General features: G+C 46.3%; 7 protein-coding genes across 7 annotated transcripts in view; 3 read left to right on the top strand and 4 right to left on the bottom strand.

Annotated features, from left to right (window-relative positions):
• Positions 1-19,007, bottom strand: part of LOC311219722 (scale keratin-like) — a gene marked incomplete at both ends in the record, with an annotated part of 123,165 nt that extends 104,158 nt beyond the window's left edge. Inside the window, one exon of the mRNA XM_084302999.1 lies at positions 18,843-19,007. Coding sequence (XP_084159125.1) covers positions 18,843-19,007 — 165 coding nt within the window. The remainder of the gene's footprint in view (positions 1-18,842) is intronic.
• Positions 209-600, top strand: LOC311219801 (feather keratin 4-like; the record flags this gene model as incomplete). Its single annotated transcript, XM_084303083.1, has 1 exon — positions 209-600. The coding sequence occupies exon 1, from the start codon at positions 235-237 to the stop codon at positions 598-600; it is 366 nt and encodes a 121-aa protein (XP_084159209.1). The 5' UTR covers positions 209-234.
• Positions 2,762-3,136, bottom strand: LOC311219811 (feather keratin 4-like; the record flags this gene model as incomplete). The annotated part of the gene is made up of 1 exon (XM_084303092.1): positions 2,762-3,136. The coding sequence occupies exon 1, from the start codon at positions 3,125-3,127 to the stop codon at positions 2,762-2,764; it is 366 nt and encodes a 121-aa protein (XP_084159218.1). The 5' UTR covers positions 3,128-3,136.
• Positions 4,291-4,682, top strand: LOC311219793 (feather keratin 4-like; the record flags this gene model as incomplete). The annotated part of the gene is made up of 1 exon (XM_084303075.1): positions 4,291-4,682. Exon 1 carries the CDS (start codon positions 4,317-4,319, stop codon positions 4,680-4,682), a length of 366 nt encoding a protein of 121 aa, XP_084159201.1. The 5' UTR covers positions 4,291-4,316.
• On the bottom strand, positions 11,139-11,843 carry LOC311219920 (uncharacterized protein; the record flags this gene model as incomplete). Its single annotated transcript, XM_084303277.1, has 1 exon — positions 11,139-11,843. The coding sequence occupies one exon, from the start codon at positions 11,841-11,843 to the stop codon at positions 11,139-11,141; it is 705 nt and encodes a 234-aa protein (XP_084159403.1).
• Positions 16,443-17,147, top strand: LOC311219841 (uncharacterized protein; the record flags this gene model as incomplete). Its single annotated transcript, XM_084303127.1, has 1 exon — positions 16,443-17,147. One exon carries the CDS (start codon positions 16,443-16,445, stop codon positions 17,145-17,147), a length of 705 nt encoding a protein of 234 aa, XP_084159253.1.
• Positions 19,008-25,458: 6,451 nt separating the features above from the next.
• On the bottom strand, positions 25,459-25,809 carry LOC311219945 (feather keratin 1-like; the record flags this gene model as incomplete). The annotated part of the gene is made up of 1 exon (XM_084303301.1): positions 25,459-25,809. One exon carries the CDS (start codon positions 25,807-25,809, stop codon positions 25,459-25,461), a length of 351 nt encoding a protein of 116 aa, XP_084159427.1.
• Positions 25,810-27,017: the final 1,208 nt, after the last annotated feature.

Here is a 27,017-nt window from a genome sequence, read left to right as displayed (position 1 = left end):
CAGCGGGCGCTGCGCAATGGTGGGGCCTGGATAAAAGCTCGGCCTGCGCGGGGCTCTCGCAAGCACTGCTCTGACCGCCTTCTCCTTGGGGAACAGGGTAAGTCTGCGAGCGCTTCTCCTCCTGCCGCTGGCCCCTGCCCCTGGCCCCTGCGCCTCAGCCTGGCCAGCTGCCGTCTACTGCTCCCACGTATCGCACTCTGTGCCCTCTTGCAGAGCACCGTCCAATCCCGCAAGATGGCTTGCTACGACCTGTGCCCACCGAAAACCAGCGTCGCCGTCCCCCAGCCCATCGCTGAGAGCTGCAACGAGCTGTGCGCGCGGCAGTGCCCCGACTCGACGGCCTTCATCCAGCCGCCTCCCGTTGTCGTCACCTTTCCCGGCCCCATCCTCAGCTCCTTCCCCCAGCAAGCCGTGGTGGGCTCCTCCGGAGCACCCGCCTTTGGGGGCTCCCTGGGGCTGGGGGGCCTCTACGGCGCGGGGGCCACCCAGGGCTCGGGGGGCCTCTGCACCTTTGGCAGGCCCTACGCTTCTCCCGCCTGCAGCCCCTACCTCTTGCCGCGCTACAGCAAGAAGCTGTGGGACACCTGTGGGCCCTGCTAAAGCCATGTCCTGCCCCAGACCCCCTGCCAGCTGCCGCGACGCATGGCTGAGCTCGTGGGCACGGGGCGCTGAGGAGCGCTGAGCATCTCCAGCCCCAGCCAAGGCCTGGGCAGCTGGCTGTGCCGGCCCCTTCGGCCTCTCGCGCCCTATTCTACTCCTCCTTCCTCCATGGCCAGGGCCTTGCGCCCAGCCTGCCCTCTGCTCTCCCGCTCTCTCTTCCCCCCTCCTGCTCTCCGCAGCAGAAGCAAGACCCTTCAAGGCCTGTGGGGCCCATGGACCAAGTCCTCCCGAGCTGCAGTGCCGCACCGCCGGAGCTTGCGCAACCAGAAGCCACGCTCTGGAGAAGATCCTCTGTCCCCCCGACACGCCACAGCCAGCCCCGCTGGCTCCTGCTCCAGCTCTCTGTCCACTTCTCCTGCCGTGCCGGGCACAATAAAGGTTTCCTGCATCCTCTCCTCTCTCTCTTCCTCTTTCTGTGTTCCGAGGCAGGAAAGCAGCCCTGCGGGGCGTAGTGGAGGCTCCGGGGGAGGGCACACGCTGGTGCTGGGAGGCCCAGGGCATTAGGGCGGAGAGCAGGAGTGGTGCTGGCAGTTCTGCTTTGCCTGGCCTTCTCTGCCCGGGAGCGCGACCAGCTCTGCCAAGTGGCGCTGCTCCGCAGAAGCGAGGCACCGTCTCGGGCAAGAAGCGCAGAGGAAGAGGCCGGAGAGCAGGGATGGCTGAGCGCTGCACACGGTGAGTGCAGGGCCGGTCCCTTGCTGGAGGGCAGCCTTGCAGAAATGGCCGTGGGGCTGGTGGCCGCCCAGTGGAGCAGGAGCCAGCAACGTGCCTTGGGGCCGTGAGCGCTCCCCCCTGCTCCTGCTCATTGGCAATAGGGTTAGCAGCAGCCGTAAGACGTAAGGACGCTGAGCATGGGTCGCCCCCTCCCCTTCTGTCTCCCCCTTTGTGGCCCCAGGCTGAGGTGACACCTCTTCCCAGGCAAGCCTCCTGCTGGCCCTGGGATTAAGCCCATCAGTGTTAGCACAAAGCCCACGTGCTGGATCCTTGGGTGTGGTGACGCCCGTTAAGGAAGAGGGAAGTGGCACAGCTCAGGGAACACTGGCTATAAAACGAAGCGGCAGCAAGCCCCATGTGGCACTCACGCTGGAGCTGCTGCTGGCTGGCTGGCTGGCTGGCTGGCAGGAAGAAGCCTCTGCTCCCTGGGTGCTCAGGGCTGCCTGCGGCGTTGTCTTCTTCCTTGGAGTAGAGTGAGTTCTTTCCGGTCAAGGCTGGCTCTAGCCTGTGGTGCTGGTGTGGTGGTGATTAGTAAGGATTTGGCAGAGGGTCCGCATGACTGAACCGTCTAGGAAATGCAAGAATGCTAGATAATAAGGAAGCCGAGCTGGTTCCTAGAAGTTTGGTTGGACTGCAAGCTGTGCTAATTGTATAGAAATTGCCTGCTAAAGATAAGCTCTGCTAACTGCTGGGCTGTGAGGGAAAAGCTCAGAGCTGAACGGTGCCCTGGGAGAAGTTTGGCTTGGCTCTTTGGGAGAAGCTCTTTCTTCAGCTACAGGAGTGTGTAAGCCCGGGAGCGGGCTGGGCAGAGAAGTGTTTTGGACAAGGCTTAAGCTTCGTTCAGGTGGCGCTGCGTGGAGGCGGCAGTTGGCGTGCTGCTGCTCCTGGCTCGGGGTTCCCCTCTGTTTCAGGACCTTGTGTGGAGCGTCTGGAGGCGGCCCTGCTGGAGGCGGGGAGCAGGCTGCTTCCAGGCAGGGCCCTGGGAGATGGGCTGCAGCCCTCAGTGTGGGAGGCAGGGCTGCCGGGGACTTTGTCCAGGGCGCCCCGGCTCTTTGGGGGGCTGGGAGAGCGAAGGGGCCATGTGCAGGCGGAGGGAGCCCTGGAGCCCCCGCGGGGCCTGGGAAGGAAAGGCGGAGAGGCAGGCATTGGATGCAGGCTTGCTTTATTGTCAAGGCAGGAAAGGACACAAGCACAGAGCCGCGAGCAAGGCCCAGGCAGGCCGGTGGTGCCTGGGGCTTCCAGAGAGGCGTTCTTCCTTCAGGCTTCTGCCAGGCGCTGGCCGGCCCGGGGCCAAGAAAGGGCCCTGGGGGGCAGCACCGGAGGAGTCACGTGTCTGTGAAGAGGAGGAGGAGGAAGGACGAGGAGGAGAAGAGGTGGCACGGGCGTGGCCTTAGCAGGGCCCACAGGTGTCCCACAGCTTCTTGCTGTAGCGCGGCAAGAGGTAGGGGCTGCAGGCGGGAGAAGCGTAGGGCCTGCCAAAGGTGCAGAGGCCCCCCGAGCCCTGGGTGGCCCCCGCGCCGTAGAGGCCCCCCAGCCCCAGGGAGCCCCCAAAGGCGGGTGCTCCGGAGGAGCCCACCACGGCTTGCTGGGGGAAGGAGCTGAGGATGGGGCCGGGGAAGGTGACGACAACGGGGGGCGGCTGGATGAAGGCCGTCGAGTCGGGGCACTGCCGCGCGCACAGCTCGTTGCAGCTCTCAGCGATGGGCTGGGGGACGGCGACGCTGGTTTTCGGCGGGTACAGGTCGTTGCAAGCCATCTTGGTGTGAGAGAGCTGAGCCTGCAATGCAAAGCCCCCAGGGCCGGTGCTGTGAGTGAGGAGATGCCCTGGCAGAGCAGGGCCCGTGCCACAGCCAGGGGACTCCCTCCTCAGCCCGCCCCGGCTCTCCATGCCTGCTCCCTGCGTGCCCGCGGCCCTCGTCTGCCCCCACAGAGCCCCTCTGCCCACAGCGCGTCCGGCAGAGCTCTGGTGGCCAGGGAGCCCCACACCGGCCCCTGCCCGACGAGGCCCCGCCACCCACCCTTTTCCCGTGCAGAGCCAGGCAGGAGCGGCGGATGCCAGCGCTTGCCCAGGACCACGCTTTTATGGGGGCTGGCGAGTGCGGGGAGGAGCTGGCCGCGCTGGGGGCACGTGGCCCGTGGTGGCCGAGCCCCAGCCTCCTCCCTGCACGCCACGGGGCTGTTGTGCTGACGCCGGTTCCTCGCCAGCCCCCACCCGCTCCCTCAGCCCCTGCAATTACCCCGCTCGGACGCTCGCCAGCCCTCACCTAATGGGCAAATTAGCCCCGCTGCCGTCTCATCCCCTGCGTGCCTAAGAGGGCATGCAGTGTGACACGGGCGGGCTGCCAGCACCCTGCGTGCCGCAGCTCTTCCCCAGGGGCTTGGTCTCAGGGTGGCCGCGTGCGCGCTGTGGAGAGCCCCAGGGCAGAGCGGGGTCGTGGCGCTGGGCAAGGAGCAGCCACACGCCAGCGCCTCCATGACGTACGCACTGCAGTTGTTATCTCCAGAGGGGCGAGGTGACGAAACGCCAAATCAAAGGCGCTCCTCTCGGGCACTGCCTGCTCAGCACCACGCATTTGGCCCGCCAAGCGGAAAGGGGAGGGAAGCCAGCAAAGGGGCCTGTGCTGGTCCGGACAGGGGATGCTGACTCAGGGAGGGCAGGAGCAGGACAGCCTGGCCTCGGCAGGAGGGAGTGCCGCCTCTGCCCATTGGCCCAGCGGGCGCTGCGCAATGGTGGGGCCTGGATAAAAGCTCGGCCTGCGCGGGGCTCTCGCAAGCACTGCTCTGACCGCCTTCTCCTTGGGGAACAGGGTAAGTCTGCGAGCGCTTCTCCTCCTGCCGCTGGCCCCTGCCCCTGGCCCCTGCGCCTCAGCCTGGCCAGCTGCCGTCTACTGCTCCCTCGGATCGCACTCTGTGCCCTCTTGCAGAGCACCGTCCAATCCCGCAAGATGGCTTGCTACGACCTGTGCCCACCGAAAACCAGCGTCGCCGTCCCCCAGCCCATCGCTGAGAGCTGCAACGAGCTGTGCGCGCGGCAGTGCCCCGACTCGACGGCCTTCATCCAGCCGCCTCCCGTTGTCGTCACCTTTCCCGGCCCCATCCTCAGCTCCTTCCCCCAGCAAGCCGTGGTGGGCTCCTCCGGAGCACCCGCCTTTGGGGGCTCCCTGGGGCTGGGGGGCCTCTACGGCGCGGGGGCCACCCAGGGCTCGGGGGGCCTCTGCACCTTTGGCAGGCCCTACGCTTCTCCCGCCTGCAGCCCCTACCTCTTGCCGCGCTACAGCAAGAAGCTGTGGGACACCTGTGGGCCCTGCTAAAGCCATGTCCTGCCCCAGACCCCCTGCCAGCTGCCGCGACGCATGGCTGAGCTCGTGGGCACGGGGCGCTGAGGAGCGCTGAGCATCTCCAGCCCCAGCCAAGGCCTGGGCAGCTGGCTGTGCCGGCCCCTTCGGCCTCTCACGCCCTATTCTACTCCTCCTTCCTCCATGGCCAGGGCCTTGCGCCCAGCCTGCCCTCTGCTCTCCCGCTCTCTCTTTCCCCCTCCTGCTCTCCGCAGCAGAAGCAAGACCCTTCAAGGCCTGTGGGGCCCATGGACCAAGTCCTCCCGAGCTGCAATGCTGCACCGCTGGGGCTTGCGCAACCAGAAGCCACGCTCTGGAGAAGATCCTCTGTCCCCCCGACACGCCACAGCCAGCCCCGCTGGCTCCTGCTCCAGCTCTCTGTCCACTTCTCCTGCCGTGCCGGGCACAATAAAGGTTTTCTGCATCCACTCCTCTCTCTCTTCCTCTTTCTGTGTTCTGAGGCAGGAAAGCAGCCCTGCGGGGCGTAGCGGAGTCTCTGTATTGGGCTCACACTGATGCTGAGTGACCCATGATCCTCTTGGTTTCTGAGGGGTTAGGGGAGCAGTCATCACAGAAGGGCTTTTTTTTTGTGCAGTGGATTAGGGTAGAGAGCAGAATAGGTATTGGGTATAAAGCGAAAATTCAGAAAGTCCGAAGTTGCACTAATGCTGGACTTCCTGCTGCCTGGCAGGAAGGATGAAGCCTCTGCTCCCTCAGTGGGCAATCTGTCTGCAGCGTTGCCTTCCTTTGATCACTCAATGAGCTCTTTCTTGTTAGTACCTCATGGTGGTCTGTTTCTGTTTCTTCTACAGTACCCACCCTCTCTCAGCTCCTGTAATTACCTTTCTGGGATGCTCATCTGCTGCCTCTGCATCTCCCATTCTCCCTGCCTCTTGCCTGTTCCCCTTACTCTCCTCCTTCATGAGGCTGTGTACACCAGCGGGCCTGGTAAAACCAACCTCACAGGTCGCATATTTTTTAGACATTTGTAGGTGTTACTGATCCTAAAAGACATATCTATTTGTATTTTCTAAAATGTTTTGATCTTCCTTTCTCAATATTTGTTCTTATATCTACTTTCTTGGATTGCATGTGGTCCTTTTTATATCCTGCTCTTATATCTACTTTCTTGGATTGCATGTGGTCCTTTTTATATCCTGCTTACCTTTTAGTGGTTCGCTTATTCTCTTTCTGTCTCTCTCATTTTATTTTTTTTTCTTGCAACATATATTTAGTGTTTCAACTTTAATGTTGATAATTGCAATTTGCAAAATTACAAACAAAATTCTGTGCATAATCTTGTTGGTGTTTTTTAGTCTTGTTACCCTCATCTTTTATTGTTTTCTGATTTCGTTTTACTTGTCTTTCCCAATAAATCTTTTTTTTTTTCCTTTTTTTTTTTTTTTCCTTTTTGTTTTCTTTTTTTCCATATGTAGCCTATTGTGTATTCATCTAGATCTGTATTTGTCCATAAGGCTAAAGACTCTCTGCTTATTTGCCACAGTGGCAAGACTCTCTGCTTATTTGCCACAGCCAGTTTTCCCTGTATCCTTTCAGCAACATGGTACATTCCTTCTTGTTGTAGTTTCTAGTATCAATCATTTTGAGTAGTGCTTTTTATTCTGTGTCAGTTAAGTATTTAGTAATGAGAGAGAGACAGATTTGAGGATCGTGTGTCTCCATCTTTTTCATATTTACCTCCTTTTCAATTTTTTAAGTTCAAAAATCACCTCCTGCATCTTGCTGCTGTACATTTTTTTCTCCTTTCTTCTGTGATATCTATAGTTGATTTTCATTATCATACAGTAATCTATATTCTTTAGAATGCATAATGAGTTACCTCTGGGTGATGCTCCTGGTATTTTATAAAACCTTCACTTTCTGCATCCACTATGAAAACAGGTTCAGAATGTTCTCTAGTAATAATATTTGACACACAGCTACAGTTTAAAGAGTTGTTTTAAGATGATAATAACTCCAGACTATTAAAATACTTCTGCCTCTTATTTAAAGTGCAGGAATGATATTCGGTTTTTAAAACATCCCCTTTCAACTCTCTTAATCTCACTTCTTTATCATCCAGCTTTACAACTTCACCCTTCCTAGTTGCTTAGAAATCTACAGAGACAATGGAAAGAATAGTAAGTTTGTAATGCAGGATCCACGCTGCTGCTCAAGATGTTTGTTGACACGCTGGGAGAAGAGCAGACTGCTCTGGATGACACAAAAGGGAAAGTAGGGCAGAGACAGAGCTGGCCAGCTCCAGCAGCTACAGACCATATTCTGATTAGGGGAGCGATAGGGCTCTCTGTTTAGCCTGATGCTATTACTCACCCCTGGGACACGCACATTGCATTATAACAAAACAGTCTACTTGCATAAATCATTAGTCAGTGTTTCTAAACTGCTTTGATATCCTTTGTTCCTTAGAAGCCTGAGAAAATCTGTAGTAATCACTTTTTTTTTTCCTTTTTTTCCCACAGGAACCCCCATAAGACATTTTAGAATTGGAAGAACATTTAAATAACAATGTTTTTATACAGAAAGTAAGGCTAGCAAGTGGAGAGAGGAAATGGAGGTCTTGGATGTGGGGAGGGCTTGTTGCCCAGAGAGAGTAATAAGGCACAACTTGCTCTGATTTGTAAACATCATGGTAAACTATAAATGTGGGCAAGGAAGTCATCCTTAGAGAGTGGGTAAAATGTAGACTGCAGTAATACACTTTCTATGCCTGAAGAGAGATTTTTGTCTTCCCCTGCAATAAATGCAAGGCATGGCTTATTGGAAAACACTGATTTTTAGCCAGCAGTTTTTTCTACTTTCTTCCGCAGCCACAAGTCTTACCAAATTCCAAGGAGAAAAAAAAAATCAGAAATCTAATCCATTTTTTTACATGAAGAGAAAAAAAAAAAAAAAAAAAAAAAAAAGAGTCAAGATGTATCAAAACTAGAAATATTCAGCATAGGTACTGCAGGAATTAAGTCCAGATCAGCTCTGGGCATCTTCTCAGTGTTGCCAATTGGAAGAATACATAGAATATCTTGGACATGGATAAAAACATTAGAGCTGGAATAGAAAATACAGGCTATCCTCTGTAAAAGCATGGGGGGGGGGGAAAGATAAACAATCACAAATGTATGTAGAGTTTCTTTCTGCAAAGTATAGATTTAAATACAGGTATTTTTTCATCTGATACACACCATGTGTGACATCTGCTTGAGATTTTTTTTAACGATGTAAAAGAAAAGCTGTGTTAATGTTGACCTATGACAGCCAGGATTTCCAATGGTGTTCTAATTAAAGTAATGGCATGCACCACCTTGATACCTGTACATAAAAGTGATGTAATTGTGTAACACTGAAGTGTCTAAATCACTAACACATTTTCATACATTAACATGACATTAAATATTAGCTAGGTTGAACACCAATTAAAGTTTGTGAAATCACTACAACGTACTTTTTTTTTTTTTTTTTCAAGTAGCCCCAGAACATACTTGGTAAGGTTTAATGCCAACATCATCTACCAAAAACTGCATCTGCTTTTTTGCTTTTCTCCTTGGAGTCATACCTGTTTTGGTTCATCTTGGGCAGCGGTGGGACTTTACATACATCTGGCTGGTGATTTCTTTGACTTCCTAACACAAATCACTGTCAGCAGAACAGTGGGCTCCTTTAAAGCTGAATTTCAACGCACATTTAAACTCTTGTAGTGAAGCAAAATTATTTTTTTACGTATGATTGAGCTGGCACATTTATAGGTAGATCAAAAGACTGTTCCTCTCTGTGGAAAGCTGTTGGTGAATAACAGTGTGTACTGTAGGATCTCTGTTAATATTCATGATCACTCAAAACTCATCTGAGGTGAACAAGGTCTGTTAAAGTTTGGGATGGAAAACTCAGATTCCTAGGTAGTCCTATGCTAAGCTTCATTCTTCCTGCAACAAGGTTACCAGATAAATTTTGAGGGCTGTTAAGGAAAAATGTGCATGTCAGCCAAAGCTGAGTCTTACAAAATCTTTGAGCAGACCTACTTATGACAAATTCATGAAGGACAAGGTAACATGTAGAGTCAGCTTAATGCACATGGTAATTCCAGTCAGGTCACTGTAATGATAGTAGGAATTACACTAGCCAATTAAGAACTAAGATTAAAGAAATCCATCACATGATATGAGACTTTGAATAAAATTATAACTATGACAACCACAAAAATTTCAACATACAGAACTGTTAAACAATTTCTGTTAGCAGCCAAGTGCCAAATGAGTTTCAAATCCTGAAGTCATGCCAAGAAACTCTATATAAGCCCCTGAGTACATTCAGGCATTTTTTGTGGCTTATTCACCTTGCTGAGCTTAGTGAGTATGGTTTTTAGATTTCTTGTGTTTTCTATAGCCATACTCGGATTTTGAGCAGCATTAGGCGGTTTATCTCTGTGACTATTCTGTTAGTGAAAGCAAGGGTGAATGTAAGATTAGGGGGAATGGGTGCAAATGCAGAAACTCATTCCTCATAAACAAAATTTGGATATTCTTAGTCAAGAAGGTTAAAAATCACAGATGAAAACAATGTTATTTCAGATCATTATTTTAATATTCTATGAAGTTTAAGATTCATCTAATAAATGATCACTTTTTCAGCTGTGTTCAGTGGCATTCCAGGAGTAACACTCCTATTTCAAGCAAAGCCACATCTTGGGGCTTGCAGTCTGACCTTCATCCTGCAAGATGGCTTCCAACGACCTGTACTCACTGAAAACCAGTGTTGCCATCCCCCAGCCCATCTCTGAGAGCTGCAACGAGCTGTGTGCGCAGCAGTGCCCCGACTCAACAGCCTTCATCCAGCCACCCCCCCCATCGTCATCACCTTCCCTGGCCCCATCCTCAGATCCTTCCCCCAGAAATCCATGGTGGCCTCCTCCAGAGCACCCGCCTTTGGGGGCTCTTCCACCTCTGGGGCATGCATTGGCCTGGGGAGCCTCTGCAGCAGGACTCTCTATGACTCTGGGGCACTTTTTGGCTGCAGGTCTGGGAGCTCAGCCCTCTCCACCCTCAGCAACAGGTACTCCAGCCCCTTCTCCTCCCACTTCTCCTCCCACTGGTACAGCCAGCTCCTCTAAAGTAGCTGCAGGCCAAGGCAGCAGGAGCATCCCTGTTGATGACGCATTAAACACTACAGATTATCTAAATTCCTTCTGTCTCGTTTCTCATTTTATGCTGGTTGAGGATATTTCTCACAGATTAATTTAAAAAATGCAGGGATTTTAAACTATGTCAATGAATTTTATGTAGTTTTCCTCCAACTTTCACTGTCTTTGCAGTTTTGATGCACAATGCAATCAGATTTCTGCTCCCACAGACACAGTCATGTCTTTGTAACAGTCTTACAGGTTGGGAAGTTCAGCTCTTGGTATCAAGTTTCCACACCCATCACTGAAAGGCAAAATAGCTCACAAAGCTTGCACAAATCCCACTCTTAACATTGGTGGGCTTTTCCTCTTGTTCATTTGTCTACTGCTGTCTTACAACAACAAGAACAGTTAACAGGTCCATGAACTCATCTGAGCTTAACACACAATTAATTCACAATATGCATCCTGTCCTTCAAAGGATAATATACCAGGAAAACTTGTAAAAGATTAAAATAAAATAAAATAAAATAAAATAAAATAAAATAAAATAAAATAAAATAAAATAAAATAAATATTTCCTGCACAGGAAAAAAAAAACAAAACACACACACACACACACACAACAATACCATGATATGTGTGTGTTTTGTTTCAACATAAAAACACAAATGCAGAAACTGATGTGTAAGCCATTTTAAGGCCACTGACAGTTCTGCAGCATACCTATTGACTAAAGTCGTGCAAAACAATAATCATTATTATTAGTAGTAGTAGTAATAATAATAAATTAAATGGACACACCTAATAATTGGATGAAAGGCTGAACAACAGTTCATTTTTTCACATGATGTTTGGATTCCTGAGGGAACCCAGATACAATGTCACTGTACAAGAGCTAATTTTGCTCCCAGAGGAGTCTGAGGGACAAATGAAAACCAAGGAGTCTCACATGCAACACCACGGGACTTTATTGTGACAGGGAAGCATAGCAGGCAAATACAGAAACTCAAGGTGATCCAAGAGGAAAGGCATGATGCAAGTACTGCGTCGTGGGTACTGGTGCCCTGCTCAGGGCCCCAGGGCCAGTCGAGGTGGCAGGAGGCTGCAGGGGACGCTGAGGAGGCAGCCAGGGCACACTGTGGCACAGGGCAGTGGGACACTGGGCACACAGCCACCTCCAGTCCCCGTGCCCCGGCAGATGATGGGTGCTGCTGGTCCCTAGGGCTCTTGCTCTGTGTCCCCATGCCAGGGTCCTTGCTTCAGGGCTGTCGCTGGCTCTGGGCATGGCTGTGGTGGCCTTAGAAAGACCCACAGCTACCGCGGCGGGACCTTCTCCACCTGGTACCAGGGAGGCAATAGCCCATGCCACAGGAGGAGAGGCCAGAGCTGTAGGACCTGCCAAAATTGCCAAAGCCACTAGAGCCATACAGGCCCCCGTAGCCCAGGGAGCCCCCGTAGCTCAAGTCATCCCCATAACCTAGGCAGCTCCCATAGCCCTGGGACCCGCCGTAGCCCCCCAGGCCAAAGTTGCTCCCATAGCCCTGGGACCCGCCGTAGCCCCCCAGGCCAAAGGAGCTCCCATAGCCCTGGGACCCGCCGTAGCCCCCCAGGCCAAAGGAGCCCCTATAGCCCTGGGAGCTGCCATAGCCCCCCAAGCCCAGAGAGCCCCCGTAGCCCTGGAACCCCCCCAGGCCAAAGGAGCCCCCAAAGCCTTGGGACCCTCCAAAACCAAAGGGGCCCCCATAGCCCAGGGAGCCCCCATAGCCCAGGTTGCTTCGGGAGCTGAAGGAGCCTCCCAGAGTGGTTGGGCCCGAGGATCCCACAATGCTCTCCTGAGGAAAAGAGCTGAGCACAGGGCCCGGGACTGTCACCACCGCCGGCGGGGGGATGATCACAGCTCTGGAGGGGGGACACTGCTGCACGCAGGGCTCGTTGTAGCTCTCGGCAATTGGCTGAGGGCAGGTCACCCCGTACGGTCTGTAGGACTCCATGGAGCAAGACATCCTTCTTGTGATGGTTGTGAGTCTGCAGTGCACAGTAGAAAGCAGGTTTAAGGTAAATGGACAAGCCTTAGAGCTGCACTATGAGGAATCTAATGAATCTAATTTATAAGCACAGCTTAAACAGACTAAAATTTGCTAGTATATTTACAGTAGGTTAAGAAAGGAAGCGTCAGTTATAGCCAGTCATTTCTCTAGGTTCATATTGCTTCTCTAGTAGCACCCAACTTCTAAGTGGAAACATTTGTTCTTATGGGGCAAATGCTACCACAAGATGTATTTATTATGCTCCCTGTGATACTTAAAATTTCCTAGTGCATGTAGCTCCTGAATTGGAACTAAAATGCCTGGGAAATGGATAGTGAAAATGACATTATAAAATTGCCCATTTTGTTGTAAGGAGACCTTCCAACACTTGCAGTTCTCCAAGCCTGCCATTCCATAACATCACATATGATTTAGAAGGACAGAGGTTGAGCCAAATAGGACTTACCCTGTTCACCAAGGAGAATAAGCCAGGAGAAGTGGATAGTGAGGCTTGGAGTAGGGAGAGCTTTTATACATTTCTCAGACTGCTTACAGGATATGATACACCCTTTGTGCCTTAGGTCTTACATAGTAACAAAACAACCTTGATATTGAGGGATTTATTTTTGCTTGCTTTGCACTGCCACTCCCATCATTGAAAAAAATGGTGTGATACAATGCCATTACCAAGTCATGGGCATTGGATTTATGAATGATGGGATCTTGCAGTCATCTAGTGCCCAACACCAACATTGGTGGATCTGTTATTTAAGTACACTTTAAGTTTTATATAACACATATATGTTTTATGTAACATGACTACAATGTGGTTTACTGGTTAAAAACAAGTCACAGATAACGTTTGCTACTAGTCAATATTTGCTATATAAAGGTTTTACTTTTTTTTTTTTTTTTCAGATAGTGTACTTACAATGACTGTCATCATTTGGGCTGCTCAGTGTGGCAAATCCAATCTGACATCTGAATTTGCATCACAGGATAGGAAATGATGGGTCCTATGAATAATTTGGGTCTGGGGTCTGGAATATCTCATTATAGACCAATCACTAGCTCTGTTGATTTCCTGCAGTGTAATGCACTCAGGGGAGACCATAAAAGATATCTAGAGATACAGTGGTAAATATTGTTGCTACTGGAGTGAATGCATTGAATAAACTACTTTAATTTACATAGCAACTACCTCTATCAGAAATTTGGAGAATTTGGAGGAGAGATCGTTTAAAAAAATTATCAAAAAGAACAAACTTTTTTTTTGTATATCTCTCTCAAGACCTTTAGAGTGAAGAACAACAAATATTCAAGTATAGAAGGAGTGGCAAAGCATCGCCTAGTCAGCCACTTCAAAGCATTCAAAGCAGCCTTTATTTATTTATTTATTTATTTTTTGAAAATAGTTACAATAGCAACTAGGAGTCATTTTGGAAGGTGAAAGACACTGAAAGTGGATAAAAAGGCGGGAAAGAGGTAGTAGAAAGGAGAATTTCAGGTATCCACATCTGGTTTAGAAACATATTTTTTTTTGTCTTTGTTTGCAACCCAAATGACATTAATTACTGATGAATTATAAAGAGTCTTCTGTTGTTATTTTACTGTTGTCTTTGAAATGTCAGTGACACATCTCAGAGATGTTCCAGATCTTCCAAGGAATGATAAGAGGCTTCACAAACACCTACTAAAAATTCATATTCAATTGTTGTAGGATTGTTCTACACCAACGTGCTACCATCAGCATGCAAATCTTGTGCAAGAGCATCAATTTAGAGGTGTGTGGACAAAGTGCTTGTGTCATAATGTACGGCTTCATGTATAAGAGAGGGGGTCATGTAGGGGTGACAGCATGAGATCTGGAGACTATGAGAGCAGAGAATTTAGGACATCAGTTTGAGACCCTTTGTTTTTCAGAACATGGGAAAATAACTTGTTCAGTCTGAAAATTCAGGCAACCGTTAAGGGGGTTCTTATTTTTTCCTTAGAATTTAAGATATTAGACATTTCAGGCATGTTACCAAAATACAGGCTCATAAAAGGAGATGAAGCTACTATTTGCATCTGTAGCATGAACATCGTAATCTCCCCAAACTTGTTAATATCTAATAGAATAAAGAGCTTGACATTATGAATGAAAATTAAATCATTGCAAATGTCAAATTTAAAAATCACTGCCTGATTATGGAAGCAAAATGAGTGACGTTGGTTGGCATATTTTTGAATGATGCTGTTTCATAACAAGGGAGCTTCTAAATCCTGCCCTTCTTCATTTAGTATGATTATAACAGAAATTGCAAGCATTAAGTATTAATGAGTGTTTGTGAAGCAGCTTAAAGTCATTATCTTCTAGGTGCCTGTCATTATTATCAGCAAATCCTGATGACACTTCAAAGGTACATCTATTTAACGATTTAGAGGTCATTTATAGCCTATCTTTTGAAATATTGTTAAATTAGAGAACAACAGATTCGCAAATAATTGTGTGATACCACAGAATTATCCCATTAATAAAATACTATTAAAAGGGATATATTTTAATTTCCCTTTTTTTCTTAAGTGCTCAGTACTTCTGGGATGGGGATTAAAAATAAATAAATAAATAAATAAGGATTGTTTTGAAATGTATTTCTAACTTGCATAAGGTGAGATTCCAAAATAAATTTTCAAGTGGTTATAAGCTTTAGACAGAGACCCCATTAACAGTTCTGATGGCATCAAAAAGGCCTTTTCTGCTTCTCTAGAGCAGCCATTCTCAGATCAGCCACTCCTCTTTTAACCTGGTGTCATCTGAATTGTCTCAGCAGAGTTGAGTGAATGATGTTGGAAGAGTTTTCAATAGATGAATGCCAGCTCCACTGGGTTTTAGTTAGTATTTATAGCAACAACGAGACTGTTGTTGCTATAAATCAACGAGCCTGAATTAGTTACAGATAAAACAAAAAGCTTAAAACAAGCTAGAAACTTTGTCATGTCCTATTGCTCTCTTGTCGTTACTAGCAATACAAATCATAGAATCACAGAATCTCCCAAGTTGAAAGGTACCCACAATGACCCATATTAATTCAAACTTCTGGCTCCATACAGGACCACCAAAGAATCCAATCCTACGTCTGAGAGCGGTGTTCAAATACTTCTTAAACTCCAGCGGGCTTGTTGCTATGAACACTGCCCTGGGGAGCCTGTTCCAGTGCCTGACCACCCTGTCAGTACCCAACCAAAAGACACCAAGGTGGTGTCTGACCACAATACCTATTCCATCAGGAGTGAGCCTGCAAAACATCAGCCCTTTGCCCTGATCTGTCAGAATGTTTACATATCCCCAACAGACTGCAAGAAGAGGACAATAGGAAATGGGCACAAACTGGAACACAGGAGGCTCCACCTGAACATCTGGAAACACTTGAGCCCGGGGCGTGGAACAGATGACCTCCAGAGGTCCATTCCAAACTGAACCCTTCCATGATTCTGTGTGAGGAGAACTTGTGTCTTCTCAGAGCTGAATGTCTAGCTCACATTGGATGACCTTCACCTAGTTCTTGCACATGGCACAGAAAGGGCCCCATGCCATGCAGGTACTATTCCAAACATTAAAATGGGACTAACATGACGCATGTTTCTTGCTCTGGCTTTCAGTCAATGACTGTACAGGATGCAACCCTTTGGATCCAAGTTTCATAAATCCTCTAAAATGAAAATCACAGATAACTGATTGTCATCAACATTGTATCACACCCATAGTAACTCTTGGGAGGGACAGTGCTGACAAGGCAATATTAAAGCTCCCACTATCATGTTTGTTTTGTAACAAATTAGGACCAGAGGCACAAATGATGGCTTAAAGACACCAGCTGAAGAAGCATATAAAAGCTCATGTTACCTGCAGCCCTTCTATCCACTTCTCTTGCCTCAGTCTCTGCAGCAAACAAGGTAAGCATGGTTTCCACTTAGTCTTTCTACTACCATTACTTTTTATTTTTACAATGCTTTTGTCATGGAGATGATTCCTGCATTTGTGATCACAGACTTATGCCCTTTGTTTCATGCTGAAAATCAATCTGTCCAGAGAGAACATCAGGAGCCACTGCATTAGGAGAGGAAGTAAATCTTCAAACTAGAAAAATACAAATACTTGAAGTGTCTTAGGAAGCCTGAATTAACAAATAAGGCAATGAGATTTTTCTCCTATTCATACTGACTTCTTTTTCCCTGGTTCTTATACCTTGAGAGTGCTTCCTCAGCAGTACAAAATGCTGGAGACAGATCACTGAGTAACTCCAGTCTGGCACTAGTAATTTCTCCAGAACAGAATTTCTGTTTCACATCAGATTTTTTACAAAGCTGGTCATGATAAGATTAAAGCTTAAACATAAAATAAGGGCAGTTGATACAAGAAAGAGTTTCATTTGTTATATATGTACATTCACTCTTAACTTCTGCTGATTCAGAAATGCATCCAACACTTAGAAATCTTGGTTCACCTCCTCATAGTGCAGCTCTAAGGCTTGTCCATTTACCTTAAACCTGCTTTCTACTGTGCACTGCAGACTCACAACCATCACAAGAAGGATGTCTTGCTCCATGGAGTCCTACAGACCGTACGGGGTGACCTGCCCTCAGCCAATTGCCGAGAGCTACAACGAGCCCTGCGTGCAGCAGTGTCCCCCCTCCAGAGCTGTGATCATCCCCCCGCCGGCGGTGGTGACAGTCCCGGGCCCTGTGCTCAGCTCTTTTCCTCAGGAGAGCATTGTGGGATCCTCGGGCCCAACCACTCTGGGAGGCTCCTTCAGCTCCCGAAGCAACCTGGGCTATGGGGGCTCCCTGGGCTATGGGGGCCCCTTTGGTTTTGGAGGGTCCCAAGGCTTTGGGGGCTCCTTTGGCCTGGGGGGGTTCCAGGGCTACGGGGGCTCTCTGGGCTTGGGGGGCTATGGCAGCTCCCAGGGCTATAGGGGCTCCTTTGGCCTGGGGGGCTACGGCGGGTCCCAGGGCTATGGGAGCTCCTTTGGCCTGGGGGGCTACGGCGGGTCCCAGGGCTATGGGAGCAACTTTGGCCTGGGGGGCTACGGCGGGTCCCAGGGCTATGGGAGCTGCCTAGGTTATGGGGATGACTTGAGCTACGGGGGCTCCCTGGGCTACGGGGGCCTGTATGGCTCTAGTGGCTTTGGCAATTTTGGCAGGTCCTACAGCTCTGGCCTCTCCTCCTGTGGCATGGGCTATTGCCTCCCTGGTACCAGGTGGAGAAGGTCCCGCCGCGGTAGCTGTGGGTCTTTCTAAGGCCACCACAGCCATGCCCAGAGCCAGCGACAGCCCTGAAGCAAGGACCCTGGCATGGGGACACAGAGCAAGAGCCCTAGGGACCAGCAGCACCCATCATCTGCCGGGGCACGGGGACTGGAGGTGGCTGTGTGCCCAGTGTCCCACTGCCCTGTGCCACAGTGTGCCCTGGCTGCCTCCTCAGCGTCCCCTGCAGCCTCCTGCCACCTCGACTGGCCCTGGGGCCCTGAGCAGGGCACCAGTACCCACGACGCAGTACTTGCATCATGCCTTTCCTCTTGGATCACCTTGAGTTTCTGTATTTGCCTGCTATGCTTCCCTGTCACAATAAAGTCCCGTGGTGTTGCATGTGAGACTCCTTGGTTTTCATTTGTCCCTCAGACTCCTCTGGGAGCAAAATTAACTCCCTAGTGTGCTGAGTTAACTTATCATAAAATCTGCCCTGCTCCATGTCTTTTCAAATTGTAGAATGAAATTTTAATTGAGATCCTTAAGGCATCAGCATTGTGTTAATGAATATTTGTTTAGCAATTCAGAAGTCATTATCTTCCCCAAGGTTTAGAACAGGAGGGGTAACTGTTATTGCTCTGAGGATTTCTGGTGACACCTCAAAGGTCCCCTAATCACTACATAATTTAGTAACCAATTACCCCTTAATTTCAGTATTCCTAAACAAACAAGCAAACAAAGGAAGAATCATACATAATTTTCTTATCTAATTTGTTAATTTTTAATGTTTTTGCTGTTATTTACTGCCATTTTTCTTAATGTTAATTCTCCATAGAGTTAAAAAATGAGTCAGGAAAATAATAGAGGAGGTTGCTGGGATTTTACGAGCTCTAAGGAACTGGAACAGCAAGAGATGAAAGGACATTGCCTGTAAGACAGGATTAGATTTCCCCACCTGTTTTACCCACTGTTTGTTAGCCAGGAATGAATATTTAATATTGTTCTGAAAGAAGTGTGGCTAAGGAAAAACACCTTATCAGAAAACAGGTATTACTCACGGTTTACATGTGTCTTTAATTATCTCCTCACTAATTGTTATGGTATGATTTAAATGAAGATCTGCCTGGTACTGACAAATTATAAACTGACAAATTTATCCAAAAAAAAGAGCTCAAAAGAAAAGAAGAAAGGAAAAACATCAGAGGATATGTTTATGATGCACCATAAGTTTAATGAGCAAGTAGAATAACTAAAAAATAAAATAAAATATACAGCACAGGAAAGCAATAGGTTTCAATTTGGATAAAACTAATCATACATTTCAAGGCAATGCTTTACGGCTGGACACCCAATGCCAATATGCAGCAATCAAAGTTACATTTTTCACCTCATTGATAACAGAGAAAGGCATTAAATCAGAAATGCCAAGCTCCTGCAGTCCCATTAGCTCAGGAAAAAGCTGAGGGTGGTCAGCTAGTGTAAGGCCATGGTCATGAACTCTGTCCTGTGTCTGGATCATGCTTTTAAGCTTCTGGTTCCTTTTCTCTGTGGTTTTTCCTTGGGGCTTTAGCACGGCCCACAGCTCCCACGGCGGTTGTAGCGACGGTAGGACCTCCCATAAAGGCCACCCAGGCCTGAATAGCCAAGGCCCCCAAGTCCCAAGGAGCTTCCAGAGGAGATGGGGACCCCCCCAGCACTGAGAGCATCCCCCACAGCTGCAGACGCCGAGGATCCCACAGTGGTGTTCTGGGGGAAGGAGCTGAGGATGGGGCCGGGCAGGGTCACCACCACGGGAGAGGGCTGGATCACATAAGTTGAGTCCTGGCACTGCCGCACACAGGGCTGGTTGCAGCTGTTGGCAAGCGGGGTTGGGCCACAGGGATTGGAAGGACAGAGGTCATAGCAGGACATGGCTGTGGGACGGAGGTAAATCTGAAACATAGAGAAGACAGTAAGTACAGGAAAAAATTGTAATTATAGTTATGTAACTGAGCTGCTGAGATGCTGGAGAGTACCAAAAGCTAACTAGAGACTGTGGGGAGAAAATAATGATGTGTCAGTCTTGGATCGAAAGGGGATTTCAGTGAAACCCAGACTAGTGTCCATTACAGAGGACAGCTCAAGGGGCAGTTCTGCCTGATCCTGAGCAGTCCCTGGTAGCTCATTTCTCACAATACTCCCTAGGTTGTATGGAACCTGCAGTAGGTAGGAAGTAAGGGTCAGTATTTGTGATGTCCTGACCATACAGTTATGAGAAACTTTGTACCATGTTGTGATTTGTTCCACAATAGAGAGAAGAAGATAAAATTCCTCAGCAGGGATAAGTGAGGAGCATAACCTGATAATGTGGCAGTATCCTCTCCGCATATAAGCTTGCCTCTTAAACAGCAAAACAACAAATATTTTACCTAACACCTACTCTTCCCCTGTCCTTTGTGCTTATTTCCTCATATATCAGTCTTGAAGAGAAAGCAACTTTCAGCCTGTTTATTAAAGGAAGAAATGGAAGCTGACATTGTCCCATATTATTTGATAAGAAAAAATAGATGGGAGCTGTGCTGATATTTCAGTTACAGGCTACTGAGGTGCTGCTATGTAGATCTAGTGCCAAAGTATACAGAGCATTTTAGAAGGAGACAATTCAAATGTTTTTGATCCCAAAGTACTTAGGCATGGAGAAGGATTATTTTTCCTGGTATCCTGGTGCAAGAAAGGATATACTTTCAATATTACTCAGCACGCTTTTGAAAAATTCAAGTCCACATACCTCTCTACCTTCAGATAAAGCTCCAAGAGCCAAAAATCTTTGTGCAGGTTCTCCACACCCAATTCTAGTTGCTAAGCAATTCACATGCAGTGATTTCAGCATCTTGGGACTGAATGCTCCAGTGACCCAACTGAAAAATGAGTGATGTCCTGTGCCCAGCAATTGCCACCCTTCAAAGACCAGCTGCCTCCCTGCATGGGAAGAGCTACTTGCAGGTCTCCCACACACGCTGATGAAGAGCATAAACCTTAGACTGGTATAAAACAGGCCAGTGTAAAAATAAAAAATCATTCAGGACATAGAAAGATTCAGACTTACCCTTTCACCAAGGAGAATAAAATAGATGTGGATGGCAGCAACTTGCACTGTGCTGGCTTTTATACTCTGTCCCTGAGTGCCTGAGGACTTTTGCTAAAGACTTCTTCTATGCAAAATATTCCCAGCTGATAATTTATTTTTCCTTGCTGTTGCCTTGTTTTAATTTCCTCATCATAACATATGCATTCCACTATAGAAGTTTCTTTTATCTTAAACATCTTATGAGCCCTGTTAATTCCTGGTCAGATCAACTGATTCATCTCAGCTACTAAGGAAATGATTTTGCATCCTAAGGACAATATATGCCGTGCACATCATTTGACAGAGATGAATAAATATATTAGGAAAGATGCATATGATAAAAACTCCCCCGTGACTTCCCCCTTGCACTTTACAAAGACCATAAGTTGCTCACACCTCTGGCTCTGACTTAGAACCGGAGCAATTTCCTCTTAAGCAGCCGTGCAGCTGCACACACTCAGATAACCATGTTGCTACAGAAAACCCTTAGCAGAGTTGATTCCACTTTAGCACCCTCAAAAGTACTTCCAGGGAATTATTATTTAAGGGAAAATATTATTTTACTTCCTTGACTCAGGAGACAGGATGAAAGAGTGTCGGCAGTTTTATCTATTCATTTAACATAAGCTAGTGCATTTCCGTGAAGGAATTTGAGATCCAGGTCTTCAATTTGGAGACTGAGCATCAACATCCTTAATCTAAGGAGTCTGCAGTTTTAACTTTATTCCTACATCAAACTCTAGGAAAAACAGCTCAGGTCAAATTGAGGATGCATGTGAATTTTTGGCTAGTCAGAGACACCGACACTCAAAGTTTTGAGCAGGCTTACCTATGGGGTCATTAAAGTCACAGGTTTTACATGTGCAGCTACATAAATCTTTTCCCCTACCATGTCTTCCAATATTATACAAAATTATACTCCAAATTAATGGTAGCTACCTACAGAAGTGTATTTTTTTTTTTTTCCTTTCTTGAAAGCGAATAACTTTGTTTTCATTTTGCATGGTCTTAAAGAATGTTGCAACGTGCAACATTTCAATTTCTTTTTCAAAGACAATTTTTAGATTAAGCAGTAATTGTATACAATGCATAAACAGACTTTAGGGCAGAGATCAACACTCCAATCTCCTACTCCTAATGTTTAAATCACTTAGAGACATGTAAATTATATCTTAAGTGTTAGTATCTTCATGAAGATCTCCTGGGAAATAAATGCTGATTGCACAGTTTTCAAGAACAAAGGTCTTCAGAGTTCACAAAAAAATTTCATCAATGGCTCAGACATGCAAATATTGACTTAACAGAAGATTTGAAGGTGTGTGACATTATTTGAACATAGTTGGTGTTCAAAATGTGACCAGGATTACTGATAAAGCTCCCAAACTGCATCACATTATATGGCTTCAGAAGCTGGAGTCATTCAATTTTTTCCTCAAAATTTAATCTGTTTGCATAAAATCACATGCTTCAAAAATCTCATTCCAATCATCAGTCACTGGATGTCCTTAGGTATGAGATGACATTACCCATATTGCCCCAACCAGTGACACTACTGTCTGAAGCTCTTCTGTCCCTTGAGATTTATTATTTATTCTCCAATACCCTTACCAATACACACATAAAAACAAACCCCTGTGGTATCAGAATGTTAAAATACATATTCCTTTGTAGAAGTAGCCATTTCTTGACCATGATAGAAGCATGTATTAAAAATAAATAAATAAATAATAAAAATAAAGCTTATCAAAAGGTATGGTGATGATAAGAGAGTCACAATTTCTCTCCCGAAGGTGTTCATGTGTCAAATTAGCTCCACTGATTCAATCTCATCATCCCAGGAACTTTGGGATATTGCTTATTGGAATATTACAAAGAGTAGCAAACCTAAATCTCGCAGTCACTTATCAGGGATGAAATTGCACACTCGAGTCTTAAATTAAAAGTTCTTGCTGTGACATTGCTCCCATGAACCAGTGTGACCAAAATGTTGAAGAGCAGACAAAATTCCTAACCAAATTGAATTTTGACTCATCCACATCTTGGGAAGGTGGAGTTTGTATTATGGAGCCAGACAGATTTAAAGGATGCAAACCATAAAGATGAAAGAGACATCATGGATCATGGTTTTCATCTAACACCAGGATAAGTCCAGGCAATAAACATAAACAGTAAACAAAACAATTTTACTAGTTGGAACACAGCCATATGCAAAAAGAGAAGAATTAAAAAAATAAATAAAAATGCAAGACCTAGTTAGTAAGTGTGCAAGAATGTCTTGGGTCCTCCAGGGAGCCTGAGAAAGCTATAAAAGCTCTCATCTTTCAGAACCTTTCTGTCTTCTCTAATCCCTGCAGGCACAGCAGACACTATAATTTTGGTTTCAGTTTCATAAAGTTTGGCATTGAAATATGCCTTTACAGACAGCAAGACCAAAGAGAGTGTCCCACTTCCATCCATGGGCCCAAATTCTTCAATCTGTTCAGAGATTAACAGATGGAAATTTATCAGTCTAGAAAGAAGATAATGACTTTTTTGTTTGTTTGTTTGTTTGTTTCAGAGCATGTATCATGTGCTATTTTTTATGCTGCTGTTGTAGTCTGGTACTGTGTTATTGCACACCTGCTGCCCAATTACATAAGCCCCAATCTAACATGGGGTGACGTTTCCAAAGCCAACAGAGTAGTAATTTGAAAAGCAGCTTGTCTTGTCTAGAAAATTTATTCAGAACACAATAATGTAGCTCATATTCTGCAGCACTGAATAAAACTTTCACTTTTAGGATGATGCAACATTTGCTGCTACAGTAATTTTATTACAAAAAAAGGCAGTCTGTGATATGAATTAAGGGAGGGAATCATGCTTTAGGTTTTTGTTTGTTTGTTTGTTTGTTTGTGTTAAATAAATAAGCAACATACCAGACCTTTCTCCTTTCTGAATACACAAAGGAAATATCCCAACTTCAGCAAGACTTTATAAGCACAGAGGTTACATCTGCAGAGGGGTTTAATGCAGTCAATTAGATTAAAACTTAACAGAGAGTTGCAGAAGGAGATTACAACAGTAATAAAATGTATTTTTTTAGGGAGCAAAGATGCTGTCTTTCCACCTGGATATGTTAGAGATACTTGAACTCTAGTGCCTTAGCCATGACTCTCCAGTCACATTGCTACTGTGCAATTGTAACTCCTTTGTTGTGCTAGATAGGCAGATTGAACTCCATAAGAGAAAGTTATTTTGCTGCAACTGTAAATGAAGAATGATTTCTTTGGAATGAATCCCCTTTAATCAAGTAATAGCTTCAGTTGAGACAGCAAAAAATCATATTATACATTAAATTCGGACTAGCCTTCTGCTGTATTGTATTATCAAACTGCTAACTTTCTATTCTCTTCTGTTGTTAATTAAGAAAACTTACTCCTTGAAATTATGGATTCTTTCATCGAACTGATGTACCTCCTTTAATTTAGCTTCAGTAATGACTGTAGTCAATATAACTTTGTCAACATCTTTCTCTGGCCTTAATTATAGTTCAGCATCAGTCTGTACAAAGATTCCAAGTAAGAAATTTCACAGATAGCAGGCTGTGAGCTGTGTGGGGAGACAGAACACTGAATCACCCAGAGCTTTCACATAGAACTTTTCAAGCCTATTTCCCTCAGGGACCAAAGCTCCCAGTCTCTAAAGACCTCCTTTATTACAACACAGACAACCATGCTAGGACAAAGCAATGCCATATAAAGTTCAGATCTGCTAGGCACAATAGATAGATCTAAGTATATAAAGACACAGTGAGAAAGGGATAGAACTCAAAATCTTTTAATTTCTCTCTCACAAATACATGTCCCAAGCCAGCAAACTTCAATGGCTAATTCCTTTGCAAAAACGTCATATAGCCTTCTCTTCCTCAACTCCACCACTTGCTGGAGTCTGCTCACAGTTGCCAAGAGTTCTGCTGCACCCATCAAGGTGCACTCAAGGGGTTGCAGCAGCTTGCCACCTCTCTCCTTCCACCTTCACCCTTAGCAAGCTCAGGTGCTCTCAAGACAAGCATAAGCACTCCTTTCTTTTAAAGGGTTCCTCTTAAGTATCACAGATAGGTTAAAAAAGTTGCAATCTCCTTCCAGTTTGTAGATCAAACTGTGAACAGATGAGTGGAGGTAACACTTCAGCACCCCCCATAATTTCTAGTGTTCCTCATATTCCTCCAGATTTTCCTTCAGTATCTCTACCCCTCTGCCCTCTTCTTGCTTACGTCTACAGAAGGATGAGGAGAAATATGATTTCCATCAGTGAACTTTTCCCTGAATTTAGGCTATTTCTCATTGAAGGGGACCTCATCCTCTTTCTCAGGTGAGCTTATTCCTCCATTCTCATCCCTCTTCGAAGAAATCTATGTCAAATGAACAATTTTTCATAGAAAATTGATATCAAAACAGTTAAAGGGCCCATTTCAATCTCCATAGTGCAATAGGTAAAGGGTGTTTAAAGAAAGTAAGCAGAAACAGCTTGCTTACTTTAAGATTACCTCCTTATGCTACAACAGAAGGCATAACCATTGCAGGGGAACCTCATCTGTTTCTAGCCTTTGACAAATTTTCTTCAGCAAAATTTACCATATATAGAAAAAAAGGAAAAGTTGTCCACAACTGAAATCTGTCTCATTCCCATTTAGCAATTGGTTTGAAGATATTTGCACAATAGTTTCTGGCATGGATGACGTGCAAACAGACCTGTTTCACCTCAGACAGGCTGGAAAATGGGCTGAGAGTAGAAAGAAACACAGGCAGACTCAGAATATGATGCAGCACAAATTTAATGAGGCTGAGGAATGGAAGGAAGCAATGTAAAGTGTAAGGAATACATTTCCAAGGTCCAGTAAGGACAGTACCCACTCATCTCTCTCACAGTGACACACTCAGCAAAATTATATCTTCCTTCTTTGTAACTTAAATGGACTGTACTAATTCAGTCATGCATAACAACTTCTAATAATTACATATTTTACCTAGTCATTATCAAATACAAAAAAAAAAGCATAAGACAACAAGACATCTGATCAGAAATATAAAGTAAAGCATAAAAAAAGACAAGCAAAGGCCTGATTTTAGGAGATGCCAAGCTCCCACAGCTCCATGCACTTCAGGTGGAGTTGTGGGTGCCTAACATCACATCTGAAAACCATGGCCATGAGCTCTCTCCTGCATCAGGTTGTGCTTCAGCGTTTCTGGTCATTTCTTCATACTTGCTCTTCATGCTTTAACAAGGCCCACAGAAGCCACTGCGGTAGGTGTTGTAGCGACGGTAGGGCCGGCTGTACCCACTGCCCAGGCCTGCATAGCCAAAGCTCCCAAATCCCAAGGAGCTGCCAGAGGAGATGGGAACCCCCCCGGCACTGAGAGCGCTCCCCACAGCTGCAGATGCCGAGGATCCCACAGCGGTGTTCTGGGGGAAGGAGCTGAGGATGGGGCCAGGCAGGGTAACCACTACAGGAGAGGGCTGGATCACCACTGTTGAGTCCTGGCACTGCCGCACACAGGGCTCGTTGCAGCTGTTGGCAAGTGGGGTTGGGCCACAGGGGGTGGGGGGACACAGATCATAGCAGGACATTGCTCTGGGGTGGAGGTAAATCTGAAAAAGAAGGAAATAAATGCCATACAAGAATTGGATTAAACTTCTCTTTAGTATAGCAAACTAACAAGAGATTGCATGGGGAGCAAGATTAAATTTTTGCTCCAGAGTACTTTGAAAAAAGGGTTGAGTTTGCATTTTCTTTAAGGAGACTGCTAAGGAAGGTAGCACTAATGCGTTTTGCTCAGTAACTTACCCTGAAGCCTCCGTGGTTAGTAAACTCACCAAGGAACCGGGGCATGTAGCGGTGCTGAAAACCTCGTCGCTCACACTGCAGAGAGTGCCCTAACCACATGGCCATAGTGCTACCCTGGAAAAAGGGAACTTTGAACACTTCCCCTTGCAGAGGCTGCACACAGGAAAGCTATTAGGGCTCAGTGTGCCCTAGAGAAATGGAGACTGATTCTGTAGCCTTCAGAGGAAGGTGCGCAGCTGGAATGGGTAAGACCTGGCCTGATATTCCTGACCAAGGCTGGCATATTTGCTCAACAGCCAAGAATGACAAGCATCCTACCAAAAGATAATACAGGAAATAATCTTCCCCATATCTTTGTATCGCTTTCTTTCATGCAAGTCCCATCTTGGAGGTCCCTTCTCCCAATTTTAAGAAACTGGAAAATAGAAACTGAAGCACTCAACATTTGTTTGACAAGAAATGGAAAGCAGGCAGCTGAATTCGGGAACACTTCCACTTTTTGTCTTGCTATTAACATTAAAATCAGTAGCAGAAGCTACCATGGAAATCTCTCCAGTTGTTTGGAGCATGGGGAGACAGTTGGTTAAAGGTCACTCCTTGCATTCAGAAGAACTATGAGTTGGGATTCAAAGACAGACATGGACTGAGGCTTTCTGCATGATAAGCTGGTGACCCAGAACTGCAAAGAATAAAATGCCAGTATTGGCCCCCTATTTCTCTGAATGTCTGGTCTTTGATAAATATTCCACAGACCAGCACACTACTCTGAACAGACCTAAGAAGTGACTGCAGATTTTTTTATGTTCAGTTGCCATATCTAATAACTCGTTTGGATCCTGAAGTTGAATACATGAACCTTACTGTCTAACTAACGTGTCTAACTCCCCCATTCCATGATTTTTATAACTGGCCACCAACAGAAAATATTCTCTTTTAAATGAAAAGCCCTCCCAACTTCCTCCCTCAGAAGAAAAAAAAAATAAAATAAATA

Source organism: Netta rufina (genome assembly GCF_964035555.1).
Source record: "Netta rufina genome assembly, chromosome: 29".
In the NCBI taxonomy this organism is placed as follows: domain Eukaryota; kingdom Metazoa; phylum Chordata; class Aves; order Anseriformes; family Anatidae; genus Netta; species Netta rufina.
The sequence above is the reverse complement of the archived record's forward strand: the minus strand, read 5'-3'. Positions and strand labels throughout refer to the sequence as shown.